Raw genomic sequence first — 23,780 nt, 5'->3', positions numbered from 1 at the left:
TCATTAAACCTGGTTTCATCCATTTCTCAACAAGAAACGTAAAACAGGATCCATGTACAAAGGGATAGATCATACACCAAACTTAGACAAAACATATACTAGGGTTAAGCACAATACTATCCACAATCTGACAATACATCTCTATACATTATGTTACAAACTAATATTTAATGCCATCATGTCCACTGTTCTATTACATATATACAGGCATATCCTTCCTCGTTACTCTTGCTGACTTTGACTTTCCTTAGCTACCTCGAAACCTGCAAAACTGGGATTAAGGGAGTGGGATGAGCTACTACAGCCCAGTGAGGAGGAATAATAAAACAGTTCATTATTTACATGCTATAGTGAAATGCACCACATCACAAACAAATCATCAAACGGATGAACTTGTCACCAATAGCCCTCTATAGTATGGGTGTGGTGCTATACCTACTATGTTTAGGGAGGCAGAGCCATCACCTAATATCTCTATGGTATAACATCACAATGTATCCAAAAGTGCCAGGGAGGCGGAGCCATCACCCAGTCTTCTCTTAACTATGGTCTGTCTGTCTCATAGTACCAGGAGCGACCTGGACTATCCAGGAGCGACCTGGAATGGCTATCTGAGCCATATCTCATCTCATAATATCTGCTCTCATGTCAAGGGCTAAGGATCATCCAACATTCATCCACACCAATAAAAACTTATGCAATGCATCATATTCGTGAATTCTAATGCAACACAACCTAAAACATAACATGACATTTTATGATGCATGGATCATGCTAGAGTCGTGTCATTTCTCAATTTAAAACATTAAGTTAGTTCCACTCACCTCTAGCCAATGTTTGGCTAACTCTGGGCCAACTCTATCTCTGAAGCAGCTACTACTGCTGAACACCTCGGTCCCTCGGTTCCAATCCTACAATGGAGGATTCAAATGAGGTACCAAACATACTCGATACAATTGATACACAACTCCCCAAAACCCCTCTAGAATACCTCAAAACAATCATAGAAAACATACAAAGAAAGGCTGGACAGAACACATTCGGCAGCAGGTTCGGAGGCCGAATGTCCTGAACAGAGCCGAAACTCAAGCACCTTCGGCGGCCGAATCTCCTCTTTCGGCGGCCGAAGCCTTTCGGGTGCTACCTTCGGAGGCCGAATCCCCTAATAGAGCCGAAACTCCAAAACACTCAGGGGCAAGCTGTGGCAGCCTAAGCTACCATGCAAGTGGTTCAGCGGCCGAATCCTCCCTTCGGCGGCCGAACCTGAGTTCATCAGGAACTCAGCTTCGTGCACAACCTCCTGCCTTCATCCTCTCCTCCTCTCTAACATGCATACTCAACTCCTCAACTCACATATACTCTGGTATATGTACAAAGGGGTCTAAAACTACCTATTAACCCCAACAAAACAACAAGCATAACACATAATCAAACTTCTCCATAAACTCATCAAAACTAACCTAAGCATGCAACTCTATATAAACTCCCATAACCTCTTTAAAAAGCTATTAATAACCATTAAAACAAACTTAAAGACTTCCCTTACCTCCTGAAACTAGAAGAGGAACAACCTGAACACAGCAAATCCCCTTCTCAAGCTTCAACCACCAAAACCTCTCTTTTCTCTCTTTTCTCTCAAAACGTTCAAACTTACTGAAAACACAACCAAACCCTCTGCCTAAGCTGATAAAAGCTTGCAGATGAGTCAAGGGAGACGTGGCCTAACCTCTGGTCATGATCTGGAGGCAAACACCTGGCCAAATCACGGACTGAGGAGCATGCACAACTAGCCGACTTCCTCAGCTTCGGCTGCCGAAACTGCATGCAAAACCATGCAACTTTCAGGGGCCGAACTTAACCTTTGGGGGCCGAACATTGGGCACTTTCGGTGGCCGAACTTTAACATTCGGGGGCCGAACCTGGCAAATGTCTCCTTTGCCCTTTCTCTTCAAAACTCAATCCGGTTTGATTCAAAACCTTTAAAACACTTACAAATCTTTTAGAAAACCTTCACTCTACCCTTCTAGAAACCTCTGACATCCTCGAATTCTACCGAACGGTAAGAATTCCGATGCCTGATCTAGCCGGGTATTACAGGAAACATCTAGAAGGGTAATACATATGTTTTCTAAGTGTTTTGTTAAGTGTTTTAATGTTTTACGTATAAAGGAAAATGAGTTTTGAATGAAAAGCACAAAGGAAGAAAATGGCAAGTTCGGCCGCCGAAAGGGAGTTTCGGCCGCCGAACCTTGCATGGTTTCGGATTCACGTTTGGCCGCCGAAGGTGGTCTGACCAGCCACCTATAAAAGGCCCCAAGGCTGTGGAAGGATGATATTTTGCTTCCACTTTCAGCCAGAGGTGAGTCCAAACCCTTCTCAAGTTGACTTTCATGATTTCCCTCAAATCTTTCAAGGTGTTAACAAGATTTGTGTTATTTTTGAAGTTTTTGAGCATAAAACCAAGGATTTGAAGTTTGGAGACTTGAGGAGTGTTTTTCCCATATCTCCACGTTAGGAACCTTCATCCTCTTGTTTGCTAGAGGTAAGTGAAGTTTCTTGACATCTTTTAATGGTTTAAGCCAGTTTTATGCAAGTTGTTTGGGTAGATATGCATGTTTAGGTTAAGTAGGTTTTGTGTGAAAGTATGTCTATGTAGTGTTTTGATGTTGTTGTTTGGGGTTTTAAGGTAGTTTTAGACCCCTTTGTGCATATATTTGAGTATATGCTGGTTATGTTTGTTGAGATGCATGTTTGAGCAAGTTTGGGGGAAGTTGTGCATGGGTTCAGCAAGGTTTTGCCCTGTTGCAGAAACCAGGTTCGGCCGCCGAAGAAGGGTTCGGCCGCCGAACGTTCTAAGGAGGTGGCTTCGGCTGCCTAAGCTCGCTCCCGAAAGTTTGGACTTTCGGCTCTGGAGTGGAGTTTCGGCCACCGAAGGTGCTGCCGAAGGTTGTGGACTTTCGTCTCTGGAGTGCTTTCAGCCCCCGAACCTTGCCCCCGAAAGGACTTTCGGCCGTTGAAATATGGAGTTCGGACGCCGAAAGTAGGCGAGTTTCATCTCTGGAGAGGACTTTCGGCCGCCGAACCTACCGCCGAAAGTGCCCTGTCCAGCCTTCTTTTGCATGCTTTGTGTGATTGTTTTAGGATCTTTTAAGGGGGTTTTGGGGAGTTTAATAGAGATGTTCTTGAGTTAGTTTGGTCCCTCATCTGAGTCCACCTGTGTAGGTACGGACCAGAGGAATCGCAGAGACCAGCAGTGAGCACTGCACCAGAGTCAGCCAGAGGTGAGTAGAACTAACATTCATCTTTTATTTTAAAGAAATCAAATGCCTAAAGCATGTTCATGCATCATAATGATTATAGTAGGTTGATTGCACTAGTTTCACGAATATGGCGCATTGCATAATATGCTGAACATAATGAGGTGGATGGACTAAGGCGACCCCAATAGCCCTAGATATGTTGTAAGACCTGGCCGGGCCAGGCATACAGAGGTTGTAAGACCTGGCCGGGCCAGGCATACAGAGGTTGTAAGACATGGCCGGGCCAGGCATACCGAGGTTATAAGACCTGGCCGGGCCAGGCATACCGATATTGAGAGTTTTGGTGGTCATGTCCATCTGTGATATAGAATGTTTGTGATGTGATGCATTTCATGAGAGCATGTAATTAATGAACTATTTTCAGTGTTTCTACTCACTGGGCTTTATAGCTCACCCCTCTCCCCTAACCTAGTTTTGCAGGTTCAGTGTACAGGGGAGTCTAGCAGGGTACAGGAAGAGAAAGAGTAAGAGATGTATAATAGTCTAGTGTGGACATGTAATGATGTAAAGAAAAGTTGTGATATAAAGAGATGTAATGGTTTTATATAGTATTGTGCTTGACCCAGTTGTGATGTAAATCCCTTTTTGTTACATGGTCTGTTATGATTATGTCTAGTTGATGAGTATGTATGACCAGGTTTAACATATACTGTGTGGACTCAGTTAGAGCTTTGATGAGTGCTCTGACAAGGGGAGTCTGTGTACAGAGTTAGTGCATGCACAGATTGAACCATGGATTGAAATGGCAGAGGGCTACAGGTTTTGTCTGATCATGTATGGGATTTTACAGGTACACAGAAAGTATGGCAGGCTTGCTACGGGTCCCGGTGACCTTAAGTCGATCTGGATCCTAGCACCGGTAGCGGTCCGATTTTCGGGTCGTTACAGATTGGTATCAGAGCATAAGGCCTCATGAGTACGGTGTGCTGAGTTCAGATGCTCAGAGATTAGAGATACCTCACATCGGAAAGAGGTTTTTCTTTATAGTTGGTCAAGCACAATAGGAACATATGTCCACTAGGATAGGATGTGAGTCCTGTCTATATGATGATGTGAAATGCCATGATTTATGCATGTGCATTATTACTATGTGATGTATGCTAATGTGCTAGGTGTTATGTGCTGTTTTCTAGAGCTAAGATGAGAGGAACTCGTCGATCAGCTCGATTGACTGGAGTCCCACCAGAGAATGAGGGTATGGATGCTCGTCCTCCTGTGTTGCCAAGGGCAAATTCTCAGAGATCAAGCAGGGAGGGCACGTCAAGGGACCCTAGAAGGTCTTTTGACGAAAGCAGAAGGGGATCAGATAGAGGACAGAGGTCAGAGGAAGTGAGGGAGACAGTGGATGTTGAGCAAGAAAGAGAAGAAAGTCAGGGTATGGGAGAATCTCAAGGAGGCGCTCAGGCCTCGCCCTTTTCACCCTTTCCACAGGGCCCAGGGTATCAGTTAGAGCTTTGATGAGTGCTCTGACAAGGGGAGTCTGTGTACAGAGTTAGTGCATGCACAGGTTGAACCATGGATTGAAATGGTAGAGGGTTACAGGTTTTGTCTGATCATGTATGGGATTTTACAGGTACACAGAAAGTATGGCAGGCTTGCTACGGGTCCCGGCGACCTTAAGTCGATCTGGATCCTAGCGCCGGTAGCGGTCCGATTTTCGGGTCATTACAAAAAACTTAAACATTTCCCTGAAACTAAGCTCAACCTGTACATGCATCATACTGAAAATATAAACCCATGCTAGAGCCCTCATCAAATGCTCTAGTATGGTTAACATCACATGTCTCAAGCTTGGTTCAAACATAACTCATAATTAAAAACTTTTACATAATGATCATGTTAACAGGGATTACAAAGGTAAAAACTAGGGCAAAGCACAAATCTAATCCATTATACAATACATGTCCACAACTATTCTATTAAATTAAACTATACCAGCTACTATGCCGGCTTCCCGAGTTATCTTCGACCCTGCAAACCTGGGGTTAGGGGAAAGGGATAAGTTACAAGAGCCTAGTGAGCAGAACATAAAAACAGTTTAATAAATATATGCTCGTATGAAATGCATCACTGCACAAATAATTCACATCAAGATGGACTTGTCACCAGTAACCCTCTACATAATCCAATGTGTCCGACCCTCAACGGAGCTCCTCAGAACTTTCGCTTAAACATAACATAACATATCCATAATGTCAGGGGCGTAGAATGGGCAGCCCTGGTCTTTCCGTATCATATCATAACATCTCGGGGGCTAGTGGGTCATACAATGTCCATCCACATCAATAGTAAATTATGCAATGCATCATATTTGTGAATTCTAATACAAACATCCTAATACATAAACATGGCACTCATGATGCATGAACATGCTTAAAGTTTAGTTACTTTGAAAAGATAGTTCAGTTCTACTCACCTCTAGCTGACACTTGCCTAACAATGACGCAGCTAACTCACTGAAGGCCTCTACGGTCTCCCAGGTTAGATCCTACATAGATGGACTCAAATGAGGGACCAAAACATAACTATTACATGACTCTAAACAACTCCCCAAAATCCCCCTAAAACATAACAAAACATGCACATAAAACAAGCAAAGGAAGGCTGGGCAGGGGACTTTCTGCAGCAGGTTCGGCTGCCGAAGGTCCTCCACAGATCCGAAAGTCAGGGACTTTCAGGAGCAGGTTCGGCAGCCGAAACTCCTCACAGATCCGAAAGTCAGCAACCTTCGGGGGCAGGTTTGGCAGCCTAAACCCCTCCACAGATCCGAAAGTCCATACTTTCGGGGGCAGGTTAGGCGGCCAAAAGGCTACCTCCACAAGCAGGTTTGGCGGCCGAACCTTGCTTCGGCGGCCAAACCTGGGTGCTTCAGTAAGGTAGAACCCGATTCTGCCCTATGCATACAGCCACCCAACTCTCCAATCCTCACACCCAACTCCTCAAAAGCATGCATGTACTCACTCAAACATGCATAAGGGACATAGAAACTAGTCTATTTCTCAACAAGCAACAACAAAAACACATAAGAGTAAACATTCATCCTCAAAGCTAACACAAACCCTAAAACTCTATATCTAACCATTTCATGCATTTTTAACCCTTTAACCCTTCTTAAAACTTGATTAAAAACATAAGAAAAACAAAGATCTAGGCTTACCTCTTGGAGATCTAAGGATTGCAGCAACCCAAACTTGGAGATGAGAGAAAAACGATCTCTAGAAGTCTTTAAGGTTTAAAACTCGGATTCAAGCTTAAATCTTCAAAAACAAAACAAAACTCATGAATTTCTTTAAGGGATTTGAAGGAAAAACAACAAAATCACCAAAGAAAGGGCAAGGACTCACCTATGCCCGAAAATGGAGAGAAAACTCCCTCATCTTCGGGCTGAAGGCCTCTTATAGGTGGCTGGACGAAACCACCTTCAGGGGCCGAAAGGGGAAATCCCGCGGCGGCACCACCTTCGGCAGCCGAACTTAAGGTTCGGCGGCCGAACCTGGGTTTTTCTTCCAAAACTATTTTCTTCAAAACTCTTTTCTTTCTTTCTTAAAACCTTAAAATTTTCAAAATTCATTTTTATAAAAACTATATTTTACCCTTCTAAGAGGATTCCAGTTTTGGGAATTCCGGATTCCAACGGGAATTTCATCTGGGATTCCATCGGAAGGTTAGAATTCTGACGTTGGAGCTTAGCCGGGTATTACAGGCTCGATCTACGTAGTCATCAACGTTACATGTATAAAAGCTTACATATGACATGAATCCAAAACAGAGACAAAACAATGGTGAGGGCTTAGTCTTTGTAGTCATCAACGATCATACGTGTATAAAAGCTCATATATGACATGAATTCAAAACAGAGAAAGTAACAATGGCAACGTCTTGGTCATGGTTCACGCCTATTGGTAGTGGGACTAATTTCTACATCAGAAATTTATCAGAGTATATGAGAGTACATTTGAATTAACTATTTTAAACTAAATATAAAATGATTCACAGCTTATTTATTATAATTTTGTTATCTGGATACAAATGGTTTTAAAGACACACCAACTCAAAAAATTATATCCAACTAATAAATTTATAAGAAAAAGTTTACGAAATAAAGTGAGCCGTCTGAAATAATAATAAATTATAATATTTTAAAATTAAAAATTGTGTTATTATTAGAAGAATTGACTTAGTGTGCAAGTTTAAAATTATAATTATTAGGCTAAATCCAATAAGTTAGTTGTCAAATTGTTTTGTTAAGATTTTAAATTTAAAATTTAAAATTATTATTGTTCTTGAGAAATGATTGGCCCATTCCTCGAAAAAAATTTTGATGAAATCTCTTTCTATCAAAATTTTGATTTCTTTCGTGTACATTTTAATGTATAAATACAATCACATCAATAAAATCAGTAGACCAATTGGAGTCTCAATTAATATCTTTTCTCCTCAACTCTAAAAAAAAGAAGTAACAATTGGTATCCAAAAACACAATAAACTCACGCCATAACAAACCCAAATAACAGGAGAAGAGAATTTACCATTTACAAACAATATCAGGAGAAGAAGCAGCATTGGCTAGAAGGCAGTCCAGCAACTTTACCAGCAATCCTTCCAAGACTATGCAAAATCAGCAACTTCACCAGCAATCCTTCTAAGACTATGCAAAATCATACCCAAGCTTCTATCTATTTTGAGAACTTCCTCCGGGACTCAGAACTAGAATGCTAAAACTTTTTGGGATACTTTTTTTAAAGTTTTCAAACATCTATAAAGTTTATATTCCGGATAAACTAAACCGGAGCGGTCGACGTTTTGGGTTCATCAAAATTTCTTCTAGAGACCAAGTAGACAGCCTCATATATGTTTCCAATAACTTGTGGATTGGTTCTTTCAAACTCAGAGCTTCTTTCTCACGTTTTACCCGTTATCAATTTCTGAAGCATAGCAGCAGAAAGCAGTGGGCAACCTTCACCCAAAATCACAACGTACACAATGAAAGATTCTAAAAGCAGCCTCGAAAGAAAGCAACGAACCTCAATGGGCCAAAATCAACACTTTTTCTACAATTGTGGAATTAATCAATCCAAATAACTTTTGAATTTATTTTTTTTTTTCAAAATAATTAATTTAAGTTATTTAGTAGTTTTTAATCTGTTATTATATACAATTTTAAATTTTCCCACAGAGAATTTACAAAAGGAACTACCAGACCTTGGGAGGGAGGCTGTCAATTTATATCCTGAACAACCTAGACAACCCACACGTTTCTTAGTCACTGGTAAGATTACTTCATTGCTGAGGGTCTCCTCAACATTAATATCACTCTAATGGGTGGAGATAAGGTGCTCTTAACTTTTGAGTAAGAGGATTACATGAAAGATTTTTTGAATGAAAGCATAAATTGACTTAATCAATGAACCTGTTCATACTCATACCCCCCCACTGATAGACTTATATGGCTCAGGTTGCAAGGTATCCCTTTCTCAGTTTGGTCTAATCATTTCTTCAAGGTCTTCTTGGAAAATTTATCTAAGTTGATAGTTCATCTCAAACAAAAGCAAGATTAGACTAAGCTCGTATTTCTAGAACACATCAATAAGCTAATTTTTCATTCACAATCAATGCCAAAAAAAGAGAATTCTCCATTTACAAGCAATGCCAGAATAAGAAAATTCATCGTCAGGAATTTCTCCATTCACATTCAATGCGAGAAAAAAAATTTTCTCAATTTAATCATGTTCACTATTATATTCAAGTTCACAATCACATTAAAGACTCGGTGAAGGCCAATTCTCAAATGCAACAGTTCATAATATTCAAACGGCATTTTCTAAGTCAGGAAGTCATTTTCTAAGTCAAGAAGGAGTGTTAGAAGAATTGACTTAGTCTGCAAATTTAAAATTATAATTGTTAGGCTAAATTCAATAAGTTAGTTTTAAATTACTTTATTAAGATTTTAAGTTTAAAATTTAAAATTATTTATAATCTCATTTTTCAATTATATTTTAATGTATAAATATCAGTATATTAATAAAATCAGTAGACCAATTGAAGTCTTAATCAATCTCTTTTTCTTCTTTCCTCCAAAAGAACTATCAATTGGCAACTAGTTGTAGCTGGGCTGTAATGGTCATAGTCGTCAAATTGTTGGAACTTTCGTACGCATTGTCGTGATTTAATCTGTTTGTGCTCCGTGTAAGTAAAAATAACTAAGAAATCATTTATCTTTGGATTAAAGGAGTTTCGTCAGCTGCTCCAACAAAGGAAAAGATCTGTATATATATGTAACCAGTGGTCTCCTTTTTATAATATCTCATATTCAGAGTTGAAACACAAAATGGTTTTGCTTGTACTTCTCCTGTTAGCTCTTCCATTCCTTCTTTCATTTCTTCTCCGAAAACTCAAAACCAAAAGAAATCTTCATTTGCCACCTGGTCCAAAGGGTCTTCCATTCATAGGCAACTTGCATCAATTTGATAGCTTAAACCCTCATTCCTACTTATGGCAACTTTCTCAAAAACATGGTCCTGTAATGTCGTTGCGTCTAGGTTTTGTCCCAATCCTCGTAGTTTCCTCTGCCAAAATGGCTGAAGCAGTCATGAAAACCCATGATCTTATATTCTGTAGCAGGCCTGCTTTAGTTGGCCAGCAAAGGTTGTCGTACAATGGTTTAGACTTGGCTTTTTCACCTTATAATGCTTATTGGAGAGAGATAAGAAAAATTTGTATGGTTTATCTCTTCAACTCTAATAGAGTGCAAAGTTTCCGTCCCATTAGAGAATTTGAACTTTCCCATATGCTTGAAAAGATCTCCAAATCAGCCGTTGCCTCGAAACCTGTAAACTTGTCTGAAGCCATGATGTCGCTTACAAGTACTATAATTTGTAGGGTTGCTTTCGGGAAGAGGTACGAGGAAGATGGGGTTGGAAGGAGTAGATTTCAAGAGTTGCTGAAAGAAGCTCAGGCCTTGTTTATGTGTTTTTTTGTTGCAGATTACTTTCCTTTCTCGGGTTTTATTGATAAGTTCTTGGGTTTTTTTGTTACAGATTACTCACCTACTGAAAGGCCTACTGATCTCTCTTGGTGTGTCACATTGAAGTGGACTGCCACTTTATTCGCAATGAAATCTATTGTGCAACATTCGCACTCTCTACGTCCGCAATTCGGTGCAACTAACTAATATTTTCACCAAGGCCTCAGGCAAAAATCAATTTCATTTTCTCCTTAGCAAGTTGGGCATTCGGAACCTTCATGCTCCATCTTGAGGGGGGTATTGGAACATGTCAACTAGGCGTCCTGATGATCCGACCTGTTGACCAGAAGTCTTGACGACCTATCGACCTATATTGACCTGTTTGCCATCTTGGGTCCTACCAACCTGTCTGCCATCTTGACGTTCTACCGACTTGTTCTATGTGAATATCTTTTCTTTTTTTCTTTGTCTTGTGTGTATAAAAAGTTTAGTTTATACAACATAAGAAGTTTAGTTTGTATCATATAGGAAATTTTATATTTTTAAGATTTTCCTAAATAAGAGTGAATCTGGTGTGTATATTTTTACATTCCTCACAATGAAACACAAAAATTTTCATTCTCAAATTTTGTGATTTATTTTCACATTTCTGAAAATGAAATACATGGATTTTCATTTTTAAATTTTGTGATTCTCTTTCTTTATAGCTTTTATTGTTTTATGAAAAATATTTTTTAAAAAAATAATTTTTCACATTCTTTATTTAAATTTAATCTATAAAAAAAATATTTTAAAAAATAATTTTTTATTAGGAAATTATTTTTTATATTTTATGAAAATTTTATTAAATGGTTATATATAAATTTATTAATATATTTTACTTTTATATTAAAATTAAATAATAAAAAATATGTTATTTTATTAAAAATATTTTAAAGATAAATTATTTTCTGCCAATACAAAATTTAATGATAAAAAAATAAGTTGAATTGTTTGGCATTCAAACAAAATTACGAAAGTTTTAAATGGACTTATTTCTGATCCAAAATAAAAACGGAACGGTGGCAAGGATTTGTCTTCGTAGTCATCAAGTTGATCATACGTGTATAAAAGCTCCTAAATCCAATACAGACAAAGAAACAATGGCAAGGTCTTGGTCATGGCCGTCACACCCATGGCGGTGGGATTAATTTCCATATCAGGAATTTTGCAAAGTATATAATAATTTGTTTAAAATTATTAAATAATTTAAATTAATTATTAAATAAATAAATCCTTGAGTTAACGTCAAAATTACACTATATATTACTTGATTAATGTTTTTATATTTTGTAAAATTTAATTTTTTAATCTTTTTATTAAAAAATTATTAATTGTCTTGAATGATTTATAATGTTTAATTTTTATAATTTTAATCATATGTATTATTTAATTTTTAAAATTTTAAATATTCATCTATTTAATTATGTTGATAAAATTATAATAAATGGATTAATTATTTTTTGACAGAAAAATTAAAGAGTTTAATTTTATAAAATAAAAAATATTTTAATTAAATGATTTTAAAATAAAAATAAAAGTAATGAATTTTTTAAAAATTTAGGGATCTGAAAGTAACTTTCCATAACTATTTTAACTCATGTGAACAGATATTTTACAAATTATTTAATAGATTTAGGTAGATATTACAATTGCTATCACTGAGTTAGAAAATTATACCAACTAGTGAGTTTGTGAGAAAAAATCTTTTCGTGACATAAGATTGAACTCACTAAAATAATAGTAAACCATAATGTCTGAAATCTAGTCTTGTGCTATCAATTCTACCAATATAGTATTTTATAAAATTCAATTCTTTAATTCTATTAAAAAAGTTTTAAATTATTTATAATATTTAATTTTATTAATTTTAATTATATATTATTTAATTTTTAAAATTTTAAATATTCATACTATTTATTTCTTTTGATGAATATTAAAATAAATTGATGAACAATTTTTTTACTACAATAATAAAGAATATATTGAATGATTTTAAAATAACAATGAAATAATAAATTTTTTAAACAGTCAAAGACTTAATAACAATTCTTTCTTAACTATTTTGAATTATTAGATGTTGGAGTTAGAAAATTATACCTGACAAGTGGGTTTGCGAGAAAAATCTTTCTGTAAGATAGATAAAGTCTTTCTGTGAGATAAGATTGAGTGGCAGCTTCTGAAATCCAGTCTTGTGTTATCAATTCTACCAATATATATAGTATTTGGCTGGGCTGTAATGTCAAATTGTTCATTTTCATACACACTGTCGTGTTTTAAGAATTTTGTGCTCCGTGCAAGTGAAAGCAACTTAACAAATAATTCTTCTTTGGAGCAATACGAGTTTCGTCAGCTGCTCCAACAAAGGAAAAGATCTGTATTTATATATATGTAACCAGTGGTCTCCTTTTTATAATATCTCATATTCAGATTTGAAACACACAAAATGGTTTTGCTTTTACTTCTCCTGTTAGCTCTTCCATTCCTTCTTTCATTTCTTCTCCGAAAACTCAAAACCAAAAGAAATCTTCATTTGCCACCTGGTCCAAAGGGTCTTCCATTCATAGGCAACTTGCATCAATTTGATAGCTTAAACCCTCATTCCTACTTATGGCAGCTTTCTCAAAAACATGGTCCTGTAATGTCGTTGCGTCTAGGTTTTGTCCCAATCCTCGTAGTTTCCTCTGCCAAAATGGCTGAAGCAGTCATGAAAACCCATGATCTTATATTCTGTAGCAGGCCTGCTTTAGTTGGCCCTCAAAAGTTGTCGTATAATGGTTTAGACTTGGCTTTTTCACCTTATAATGCTTATTGGAGAGAGATAAGAAAAATTTGTATGGTTTATCTCTTCAACTCTAATAGAGTGCAAAGTTTCCGTCCCATTAGAGAATTTGAACTTTCCCATATGCTTGAAAAGATCTCCAAATCAGCCGTTGCCTCGAAACCTGTAAACTTGTCTGAAGCCATGATGTCGCTTACAAGTACTATAATTTGTAGGGTTGCTTTCGGGAAGAGGTACGAGGAAGATGGGGTTGGAAGGAGTAGATTTCAAGAGTTGCTGAAAGAAGCTCAGGCCTTGTTTATGTGTTTTTTTGTTGCAGATTACTTTCCTTTCTTGGGTTTTATTGATAAGTTCACAGGATTGTTACATCGCCTAGAGAAAAACTTCAGGGAATTTGATGTTTTCTATGAACAGATCATCCAAGAACACCTTGACCCAAGTAGGTCAAAGCCTGCAGAAGAAGATATTCTTGATATCTTACTTCAACTGTGGAAGGATCGTTCTTTTAAAGTTGATCTCAGCTTTGATCACATCAAGGCTGTGCTTATGGTAATTTCCACATTTATATATTCAAAATTTCTTTATTTTTTTTTAATTACACATATTATTTTATTTTTGTTCGCATCAAAAGTGCTTCTAAGAGATTTGCTCAATTCATAAGGACCCAAAGGAGAAATGATTGCTTTGGTTTCTTTATTTGATGTCATGCATTAATAGTGATTTTTTTTTTTGGTCCTTTGCTCTATACAGAACGTATTTGTGGGTGGAACAGACACCGGTGCAGCAACTGTGGTTTGGGCCATGACCTTACTGATGAAGAATCCCATAGCAATGAAGAAAGCTCAAGAAGAAATTAGAAAACTTGTTGGGAAGAAAGGTTTTGTAGAAGAAGATGACGTTCAACAACTACCTTATCTCAAAGCTGTGATCAAAGAAACAATGAGATTGCAACCCACAGTTCCCTTATTAGTCCCAAGGGAATCAACTGAAGACTGTGTGTTAGATGGATATGACATAGCAGCTAAAACTGTAGTTTATGTGAATGCATGGGCAATTGGAAGAGATCCTGAAATCTGGGAAAACCCAGAAGAGTTTAATCCTGGGAGATTCATCAATAGCTCTATTGACTTGAAAGGCCAAGATTTTGAGCTGACACCATTTGGAGCTGGTAGAAGAATTTGTCCTGGGATTTTTATGGGTCTCGCAACTGTAGAGGTGTCTCTAGCTAATCTACTTCACAAATTTGATTGGGAGATGCCTGTCGGAATGAAGAAGGAAGACTTGGACATGGATGTGCAACCTGGTATTACTATGCACAAGAAAAATGCTCTTTGCCTTATGGCCAGGAAGTATGCCTGATCTTTGGGCACGCATTCATATGAAGGAAAGACTTACTGGATAGGATTTCTCAGCTTTACATAAAAATAAAACATTTATATATTAAATCCATATGATCTGATTTAGATAATAATTTTTCTTAATATAAAAGTCATTGTATGTGTATAAAAATAAGTTGCTGTCATTTTCTGTTATATATATATATATATATATATATATATATATATACTTTTTATCTTTGTGCTTGATTTTAGTTCTCCTAATTATATTATTATTATTATTATTATTATTATTATTTTGGTTAAAAATTGTGCTCTTAATTTAGTTTTTATGGTATCATGATAGGCTAAAACTTTAATTCTGCCATTATACTTGTTAGAAAAGTTTGATTAGTATATTTTTAACCTTTTTTCTAAATTAACGCATAAGTTTTAAATTAAGTTTATTAATTTAGTCTAAAAATTAAAGGTTTTTTTTTTTGTCAAATTTCTTGGTTTGTTGATTGATATAAAAAATTAGAAAATTCAATTTCATGAATTTAAGTTAAATTATTTGACATCGTGATTTAACTAGAATAAAGATGTTTAATTTCTTGATTTTCTCAATTTTAGGTTAAATTGAGTTTTTTTTTTCTAAGAAAAATTTTATTAAAATCTAAAAAAAAACTTAGCATAACAATTCAACCTAAACCAACAAGTCCCCATAAAAACAAGAAGAAACTCAACATAGACATTGCATACTAAATGAAAAAAATTGGAGAACCTCAATTACAAAAGTATCCAAATATCACAAAAAATCAAATATTATAAAATTACATTCTATAATAAAGTCCTTTTCCTTTAAGATTTCGTGTTTGGTTAAAGTATTTCCGGTCCAATTAGTTTTTAAAAAATATAATTAAAGCGGATAACCGGTAACGATTTGGAAATCTTGAGGATAGAGTTGTGTACAAAGTTAATTTTGTAACGTCCCGGAAACCGATACCCCTCTGTAACGGTTCGAACCGCCACCGGCGCTAGGATCCAGATCGGCTTAAGGCCGCCGGGACCCGTAGCAAGCCAAACATACCTCCTATCACCTGGTCAAATCCCATACATGATCAAAACATGGACATAAAAACTGAAATATCTGATGTACAAACCGAACCTGACCTGTATGCGACATAACTAAAAACATAAAAGGACCCCCCTACTAGAGCCCTCATCAAAACTCTAGCTGGGTCTACATAACATACATCAAGCTGGAGTCACATCCAAAGAACCAAACCTGACCTGTGCATGCATCAAACCACAACACAAGACCTCCACTAGGGTCCTCATCCATTACCATAGCGTGGTAAACAACACATGCCACAAGATTAGTTCAAACATAACTCAACATCTAGCATAACATACATCATGTATTAAACAGGGACTAACCAAGTCTCAGGGCCAAGCACAGTTCTAATCCATAAACATAACTCTACTATACTTGTATTACATTACAATTCATTTTCTCAGTTTACAATACATGTCCACACTAAAACACTAATCTAATACTATTACCCTTGACGTTTTCCTGGCCTACCTCTGACCTGCAAAACTGGGGTTAGGGGAGAGGGGTGAGCTAAAAAGCCCAGTGAGTAGAAACAAAGAAAACAGTTCATTAATTACATGCTTTCATGAAATGCGTCACAGCACAAACAAATCATATCACGGATTGGACCTAACCCCAAAACATCCCTTCCAGTCTCAGTATGCCCGGCCCGGCCGGGTCTCACAACCTTCGTATGCCTGGCCCGGCCAGGTCTTACAACAACTGTATATGTATGCCTGGCCCGGCCAGGTCTCACAACATTTCTAGGGCTAGTGGGGTCGTCCTTGGTCCAATCTCCATCAACAGTAAATAATGCAATGCTTCATATTCGTGTAACTAGTGCAATCAACCTATTACATATAAACATGATGCATGAGCATGCTTTAGGCATTTGATTTCATAAAATAAAAGATTAAGTTTAGTTCTACTCACCTCTAGTAGACGCTGGACTAACTCTGCAACAGCTAACACTGATGGCCTCCTCGATCCCTCGGGTCCGATCCTACACAGGTGGACTCGAATGAGGTGCCAAACACACTCTAAACAACTCATAAACAACTACCCAAAAACCCCTCTAACAACCTCAAAGCATGCATAGAAAATAACCATGAAAAGGCTGGACAGGGCACTTTCGGCGGCACCTTCGGCGGCCGAACCCTTCCTCCAGAGACGAAACTCGGGCACTTTCGGCGGCACCTTCGGCGGCCGAAAGTCCCACTCCAGAGACGAAAGTCAGGCACTTTCGGCGGCCGAACCTTCCTTCGGCGGCCGAAAGTCTGCTTTCAAGCCAAAACTCAACTTTCGGGGGCAAGGTGAGGCGGCCAAACCATGCATCCACAGACAGGTTCGGCGGCCAAAGCCACTCTCGGCGGCCGAACCTGAGTTCTTCCCAGAAGGGCAGAACTCAGCTTCTCATGCATTCAAGCCTCCCAAACCTTCCAAACACCCTAAAACAAGCACCCAACTTTACCAAAAATATGCATAAACCTTGAGCCATGCATAAAGGAGCTTAATAGCTTGATTAAACTCCAAAAACAACATCAAAACATACATAGATAGCTTATGACCCACATAGGCCAAAACCATCAAAACAACCCAAATCCTCACATACTCTCTCCCCATCATGCATACTCACTCCCACAAGCATAGACTAGCTTAAACTTCCTACATATCATCACATAAACATATATAAACATACATTGGCATACATTGGGCATAAAACCCACATAAACCCTAACATGCATATCTACCCATACTCAACCATCAAATCCTCTTAAAACTCACTTAAAACTGCATTAAAACCTAAAGGAAAGCAAAGATCCACACTTACCTCTTGAAGATCGAGGGTTGTGCGAGCTCTAACATGGAGATGGGAGAAGCTAACTCCTTGGGTCTCCAAGCTTCCAAAACTTAGATCTAAGCTTGAAAACTCTTCAAAACAACCATGAAACTCATAAGGACATGGAGGAGATGAAGAAAAACATGAAAACGGCCAAGGGAGGACAAAACTCACCTGAGCTCGAGAATGGAGAGAAAACTCGCCCATTTCCCATCGGAGGGCCCTTTATAGGTGGCCTGGTCAGAGACCTTCGGCAGCCTAACGTGCCCCCTAAACTCATGCATGTTCGGCGGCCGAACTTGACTTTCGGCGGCCGAACCTTGGCTTGTTCAAACAAGACTTTCGGAGGCCAAAGGCGCTCCCGAAGCCTTTCCATGTTCGGCGGCCGAACTTCACTTTCGGCGGCCGAACCTGGCAAATGCCTCCTTGGTCTTTTCCTTTCAAAACTCAATTCTTTTCCATTTAAAACCATGAAATCAGTAAAAACATTTTTGAAACACATTTTACCCCTCTAGAAGCCTCTGGCATTTTCAGAAATTCCAGATTCCAACGGAGATTCCGCCGGAAAGTAGGGATTCCGATGCCGGAATTTAGCCGGGTATTACAAATTTCTAATGACAATTGAAGCATCCCACATCAATAATAAAAATAGGTTTTATAATTAAATAATTTTGAACTAAGAAAAAAATAAATTTAAAAATTATTTTATCAATTTGGATCAGACCGTTACCGTTGATATATTATGAATTAAAAAAATTATATAAAATTAGTGGTCTTATGAAGAACAGGGCTATCCGTGGACAAAATGAAATCGTCCGAAACACTATTAAACTAGAATACTGCCTATCTAAAGTAAGATTAAAGAGTGTATATATAAATTCACAGTATCAAAATCTTTTTTTTAACTTTTATAATATTTTCTATCCGTTTTGAAATGAAAATGAATATTATTTTGATTATATGTTAATTATTAATTTAGTGTATAGGCGAGTGTGAATATATTAATATCGGCAATAATCAATTTCTAATTAATATCACTCAATTTAATTACGTAGAAAAATGGGAATTGCTAACAAAAAGTTGAAGTGAAATGATCGTGATAGGCATATTTTGTCTTTAATTAGTTCTTAAGACTTTTTACAGAGATTTCGAGACATGGACGAATTCAGGATTGAAAAGTGGAAGGATGAAATATAAATAGTAATAAAAAGAAACTATTTATTTGAAATGCAACTAATAACTTTTATAAAATAATTTTAATATATATTATATCTACTACATATAAGATATCAAAATAGAACATGTCGCTTTTTTAAGTCATGAAAATTATTTATAAATAAATCTACAGTAAATATTTCAATAATTTATATTTATTTATTCACTTATTATGTTTTATTAATATTTTAATATATAAATAAATTAAATTTATCTTATTTTTAATTATTAATTATAAATTATTTAATTTATTAAATTTTTAATGCTCCAATTTAAGTGATAAGTTTGAGAAATCAAATTTAACGAGACCGAGTGTAACGATCAGCTTCCTGCTTTTGGTGCGGAAGACGTCCTACTCTCGAAAATTACAGCAATATATAATAGCTAGCATGAAATTACAAAATAACTTAGATTAACCATTTTGAGCCGAGTGGGAAAGTGGATGCAAAAGTTATTTGGGTCAGTTTGGGTCCGACTGTTTCACTTATAGTATGGAAAAACTCGCTACTTAATCCCTCAATTTTAAAAAATATATTAAACTATCATTGACCTTTTAAAAAATCTACTAGTTAGTTTCTCTATTATTTTTATTACTAAAAATTTTACTATTTAGTCCCTATAGTTTAGAAAAAATTATTAATTGGTCCCTCAAATTATTTAAAAATTTACTAATTAGTCCCTCCATATCAGGGTATTTTAGATTTTTTTATAATACTTAATGATTAAAATTAACATAAAGACTAACTAGTAGACTTTTTAAAATATCAGAGATGTTTTAAAGAATTTTTCAAATGGCGAGCAGTGATCGATATCGAGTGACATCACAAAAATAATTTTTATTGAGTTTTAACTTTTTATTTTTAATAATTTAAATTTTATATATTTTGATTTTTATTATTTGCTGAATTTGAATATTAAATTTATTGAAATTTTTATTTATTTATGAAGATTGAGTTTGAGATTTTCTTCCTTAAATTTTGACGAAATTAAATTTCAGGGACTAAAGTGTTGAATTCGAAAAAAAAATGGATAAATCTATTTATTATGTAATATCTTAAGGACAAAAACGTATTTTTTCATTCAATTCTTTGAGAGAGGAATCTATAAATTTATAGAAATTAAATTTCAAGGACTAAATTGTTGGATTCTAGAAAGGGTAGTTCGGTATTTTTCCTGTCACTAACTATATTTTTGATGGAGTAACCTCTAAGTTTAACGGAATTAAACATCAGGACGAAAGTGTTTGATTCTAAAAATAGAAGGATGAATCCGTTAGTTACTCTATATCTTAAGAACTAAAAAGTAATTTTTCCATATTTATATGTATGATTTATATATTTATAAATATATTATATAAATTTTTAATAAAAATGTTTAGAAAATTATTAAATTTAAAATTTAAATTAATTAAATTATATAACTAATTTAACAAGCTTTATTTAAGATTAACAAATAAAAAATAAAAAAAATTTAGAAAATGCTTAAATTTTCTTTTTTCTTTTTTCTCATTTTACTTGTCTCTCAATTAAAAAAAAATCATTTAATTAAGTATCCAAAAGAATCCTTAAGCTTATGATTTAAGCTAGAAATAGCAAAATACATGTTTGATATGGTAGGTCATGGGTGTAACTATCATGGAGCTATTAGATCAGGGAGTCATAAGGAAGATTCAGTCTCCCAGGAGTGATATAGATGCTGTGTTTTAGGCTTGAGTAAAGGAGATATAAGGCGAAATCTGTCAATATTTTTATTTGAATGTGTCTAGTGGTTGAGATTCTTAGGGTGATTCGTTCCCTAACTAGTGATAGGTCTTGCGTTATTTACGGCAACTTTTGTTATTAATTCTCTTATTTAAAGTCGAATGTATACTGTAAAGAACACACAGCAGAGGCTTCTCTTCAATAAAATTACATCTTTTTCACTTTGTTATCTTGGTATCAGAGCAGTGACGATCTTCCCATCATGGCTTCTTCAACACTTAATGTTGCCAATTTCGTCACATTGAAACTGAAACAATCAAATTACCCACTCTGGAAAGCACAGGTCTTGAGTTTAGCTGAAAGTCAGGAGTTGTCTGATCATCTTGATCATGGCTTCCCTGAGGATCAGAAATTTAATTCCCCTCCCAACCCAATTCCCGAAAACTACCAGCCACAACATTCAGAAAATTTCAAAACATGGCAAAAGTCTGACAGACTGCTTCGTGGATGGATCTACGGAACCTTAAGCGAGGAATCGCTCAGACTTGTCATCGGCTTGGACACTGTTCATGCTGTTTGGGGCACACTACAAGATGCGTATGCCCAAGATTCACAGGAGCGGGAGTTCACTCTTCGACAACAGCTGACCTATTTTCGCAAAGAAGAAAATCGGTCGATCACAGAACATCTGCGATTATTCAAAGAGATTTGTGATAATTTAGCCGCAATTGGCAAAACTGTACCCGACGGCGAGAAAATATTCTGTCTTCTTACCAGTCTGGGTCCCCAGTATGAGACATTCACAACAACAATGCTAAAGCCACCACGACCAACGTATAATGAGTTGGTTTCACAATTGAAGAATCACGATCAACGTCGAACGTGGTTTTCCTCGCAATCAGAGACGGGTCTTGACCAAATTGCTTCGCAAGTGGCCTTCTATGGAAATTGACAACCTGCGTCCAGTTCTTCATCAAATCGTCGACCAAGGTTCAATTCTCAAGGGCGTGGTTTCCAGGCTCAGCAAACACAGAGACAAGGACAGAATACTGACACGAACTCCTAACAGCGACGACCTCCTCTGGCAGGCCGTAGAAGAATGACGCCGACCGAACGGGAACAGTATAAGGATGAAGTGTGTCAATACTGCAATCGAGACGGTCATATAGCAAAAATTTGCTGGTGGATTCCACAAAACAAACCGAACAGCCCAGCTCAAGCTCTTACTACACTCACATTGGATACTGATATCGTTGACACTGATTGGGTTGCCGACTCTGGTGCGTCGAACCATATGACAGGTAATAAACACTTGTTACATAAGATTAATGATTACTATGGACCTGATTCCATAACCATTGGTGATGGGACTTTTCTTTCTATCGATGGTATTGGCACAGCTACCATAGAACAAAAACAAAACTTTCCAATTTCGAATGTTTTATCAGTTCCTGCTTTAAAAAAGAATTTATTATCTATAGGCCAATTAACTGATGATTATCCCGTCAACTGTGAATTCTCTAATGTTTCTGTTTCTGTAAAGGATCGACAAACGGGACAGGTACTGCTACGAGGGCCACGGAAACATAATCTTTATATTTTGTCAGGACTCCCTAAAGCCTATTTTTCCAATCGGTATAAAACTGGAACAGCAGACATATGGCATCAGCGGTTGGGATATCCTCAGTCATCAGTAATTTCTATTTTATTTAATAAGAACCTCATTCATGTTCAAGGTTCCTTGCATTCTAAATCTTTGTGTGATAGTTGTCAGTTAGGCAAGTTGAGTAAATTTTCTTTTAGTTTGTCAACAAATAAAAGTTCATCTATGTTTGACAAAATCCATTGTGATTTATGGGGACCAGCCCCTGTTCTATCTTATGCTAAGTTTAAATATTATGCTTGTTTGGTTGATGACTACTCTAAATACTCATGGCTCATACCCTTGCGAAAAAAATCTGAATTTTTTGTTGCATATAAGGCTTTTGAACAATATGTTTATCGGCAATTTGGCAAAACAATAAAAGTTTTTCACTCAGATGGTGGAGGAGAGTTCTTAAACACTGCGTTATCTTCACATTTTCTTGCACAGGGAATTAAACATCAGGTATCGTGTCCTCATACACCAGAACAAACTGGCAGTGTCGAACGACGACACCGTGTCATTCGAGAATTAGGCTTAACCATGCTATACCATAGTCATGTGCCGTTGTTTATGTGGGTTGAAGCATTTCAGACAGCTGTTTTTTTATTAAATAGGTTGCCTTCTTCTGTTTTAGGACATGAAACACCCTATTATAAGTTGCATAACTCTCACTTTGATTATAGTTCTCTGCGGGTATTTGGTTCAAAATGTTTTCCGTATATATGGGACACCAAAAGACATAAATTTGATCCTAAATCGTGCTTGTGTGTTTTTATAGGCTACAGTGAAAAGCATAAGGGGTACAAATGCTTCAATCCCAGAACCAAAAAAATTATAATTTCTCGTCATGTGAGCTTTGATGAAACCATTTTTCCTTACAAATCTACATCCACTAATAAACAATTTGCTATTCAGCTCATTGACTCATGGTTACCTTCCATTGAAACTAAAGTTTTGTCTCAAAGTTCTGATGATAGTGCAGGGTCATTACCAGGAAATTTCCCAGCAGAGATTGTCAACTTAACCAATAAAAGTGGACCTTCACTGCTGCCTACTCAACAAACAGAACCGATCATATCAGCAATACCCTCTGGAAGTGTCGTTCATTCTGTCGAATCACCTACAGCACCAGAACCGTGTTCAGCAGCTCCCATTCCACATCAAATCGAAGACGATGCGCTGCCCCTCGCACTTGCAGTACAGGACCAAACTGCGTCAACATCTTCCACAGCACCCAATTTATCAGTAGCTGCTTCACCAGCAGGTGCTGACTTCTTATCTGCTCGTCAAGTCCGCCACATCCTAGAAACTGATACAGCGTCCATAACCAGCCCACCAGCCTTGCCATCGGCAGATATTGTAGCAGATGCATCAGCAACTGTTTCACCACTTGCACAGATAGCTCCAGCGTCCTTTTTGCCTGACGGTGATCCTTCTAATCAAAGTTTGATGTCAACAGGCTCAACATCCGCTGAAATGTCAGAAGGTCAGATACAGGAAGAAGTGCTACAACCACGACATTCGATGGTAACCAGATCGCAGTCAGGTATTGTCAAACCCAACCCCCGATATGCTTTACATGTGTCTTTGTCTTCAGATATTCCTCCAGAGCCGAAAACAGTCAAAAGTGCTCTTGCACATGTTGGCTGGAAACAAGCTATGATTGATGAATACCAAGCTTTACAATATAACCACACATGGACTCTTGTTCCTCGACCCACAAATGGGAATATAATAGGTTGTAAGTGGGTTTATAAGGTAAAACTCAACACTGATGGTCAATTGGATAGGTTAAAAGCTAGACTAGTGGCCAAGGGGTTTCATCAACAGGATGGGGTAGATTACACTGAAACCTTTTCCCCT

The 23,780-nt window shown here is 36.9% G+C and overlaps 2 protein-coding genes across 2 annotated transcripts; both read left to right on the top strand.

The window, feature by feature from the left end:
• The first annotated feature begins 9,648 nt into the window (after positions 1-9,648).
• On the top strand, positions 9,649-10,491 carry LOC110615400 (cytochrome P450 83B1). The gene has a single exon (XM_021757241.1). The coding sequence runs from the start codon at positions 9,649-9,651 to the stop codon at positions 10,489-10,491; it is 843 nt and encodes a 280-aa protein (XP_021612933.1).
• A 2,278-nt stretch (positions 10,492-12,769) lies between these two features.
• Positions 12,770-14,618, top strand: LOC110615115 (cytochrome P450 83B1). Its single transcript, XM_021756826.2, has 2 exons — positions 12,770-13,654; positions 13,856-14,618. Exons 1-2 carry the CDS (start codon positions 12,770-12,772, stop codon positions 14,462-14,464), a joined length of 1,494 nt encoding a protein of 497 aa, XP_021612518.1. The 3' UTR covers positions 14,465-14,618.
• Positions 14,619-23,780: the final 9,162 nt, after the last annotated feature.

The sequence above is a fragment of the Manihot esculenta genome, chromosome 5 (genome assembly GCF_001659605.2).
Source record: "Manihot esculenta cultivar AM560-2 chromosome 5, M.esculenta_v8, whole genome shotgun sequence".
Classification (NCBI taxonomy): Eukaryota; Viridiplantae; Streptophyta; class Magnoliopsida; order Malpighiales; family Euphorbiaceae; genus Manihot; species Manihot esculenta.
This window is presented reverse-complemented; position numbering and strand designations above follow the sequence as displayed.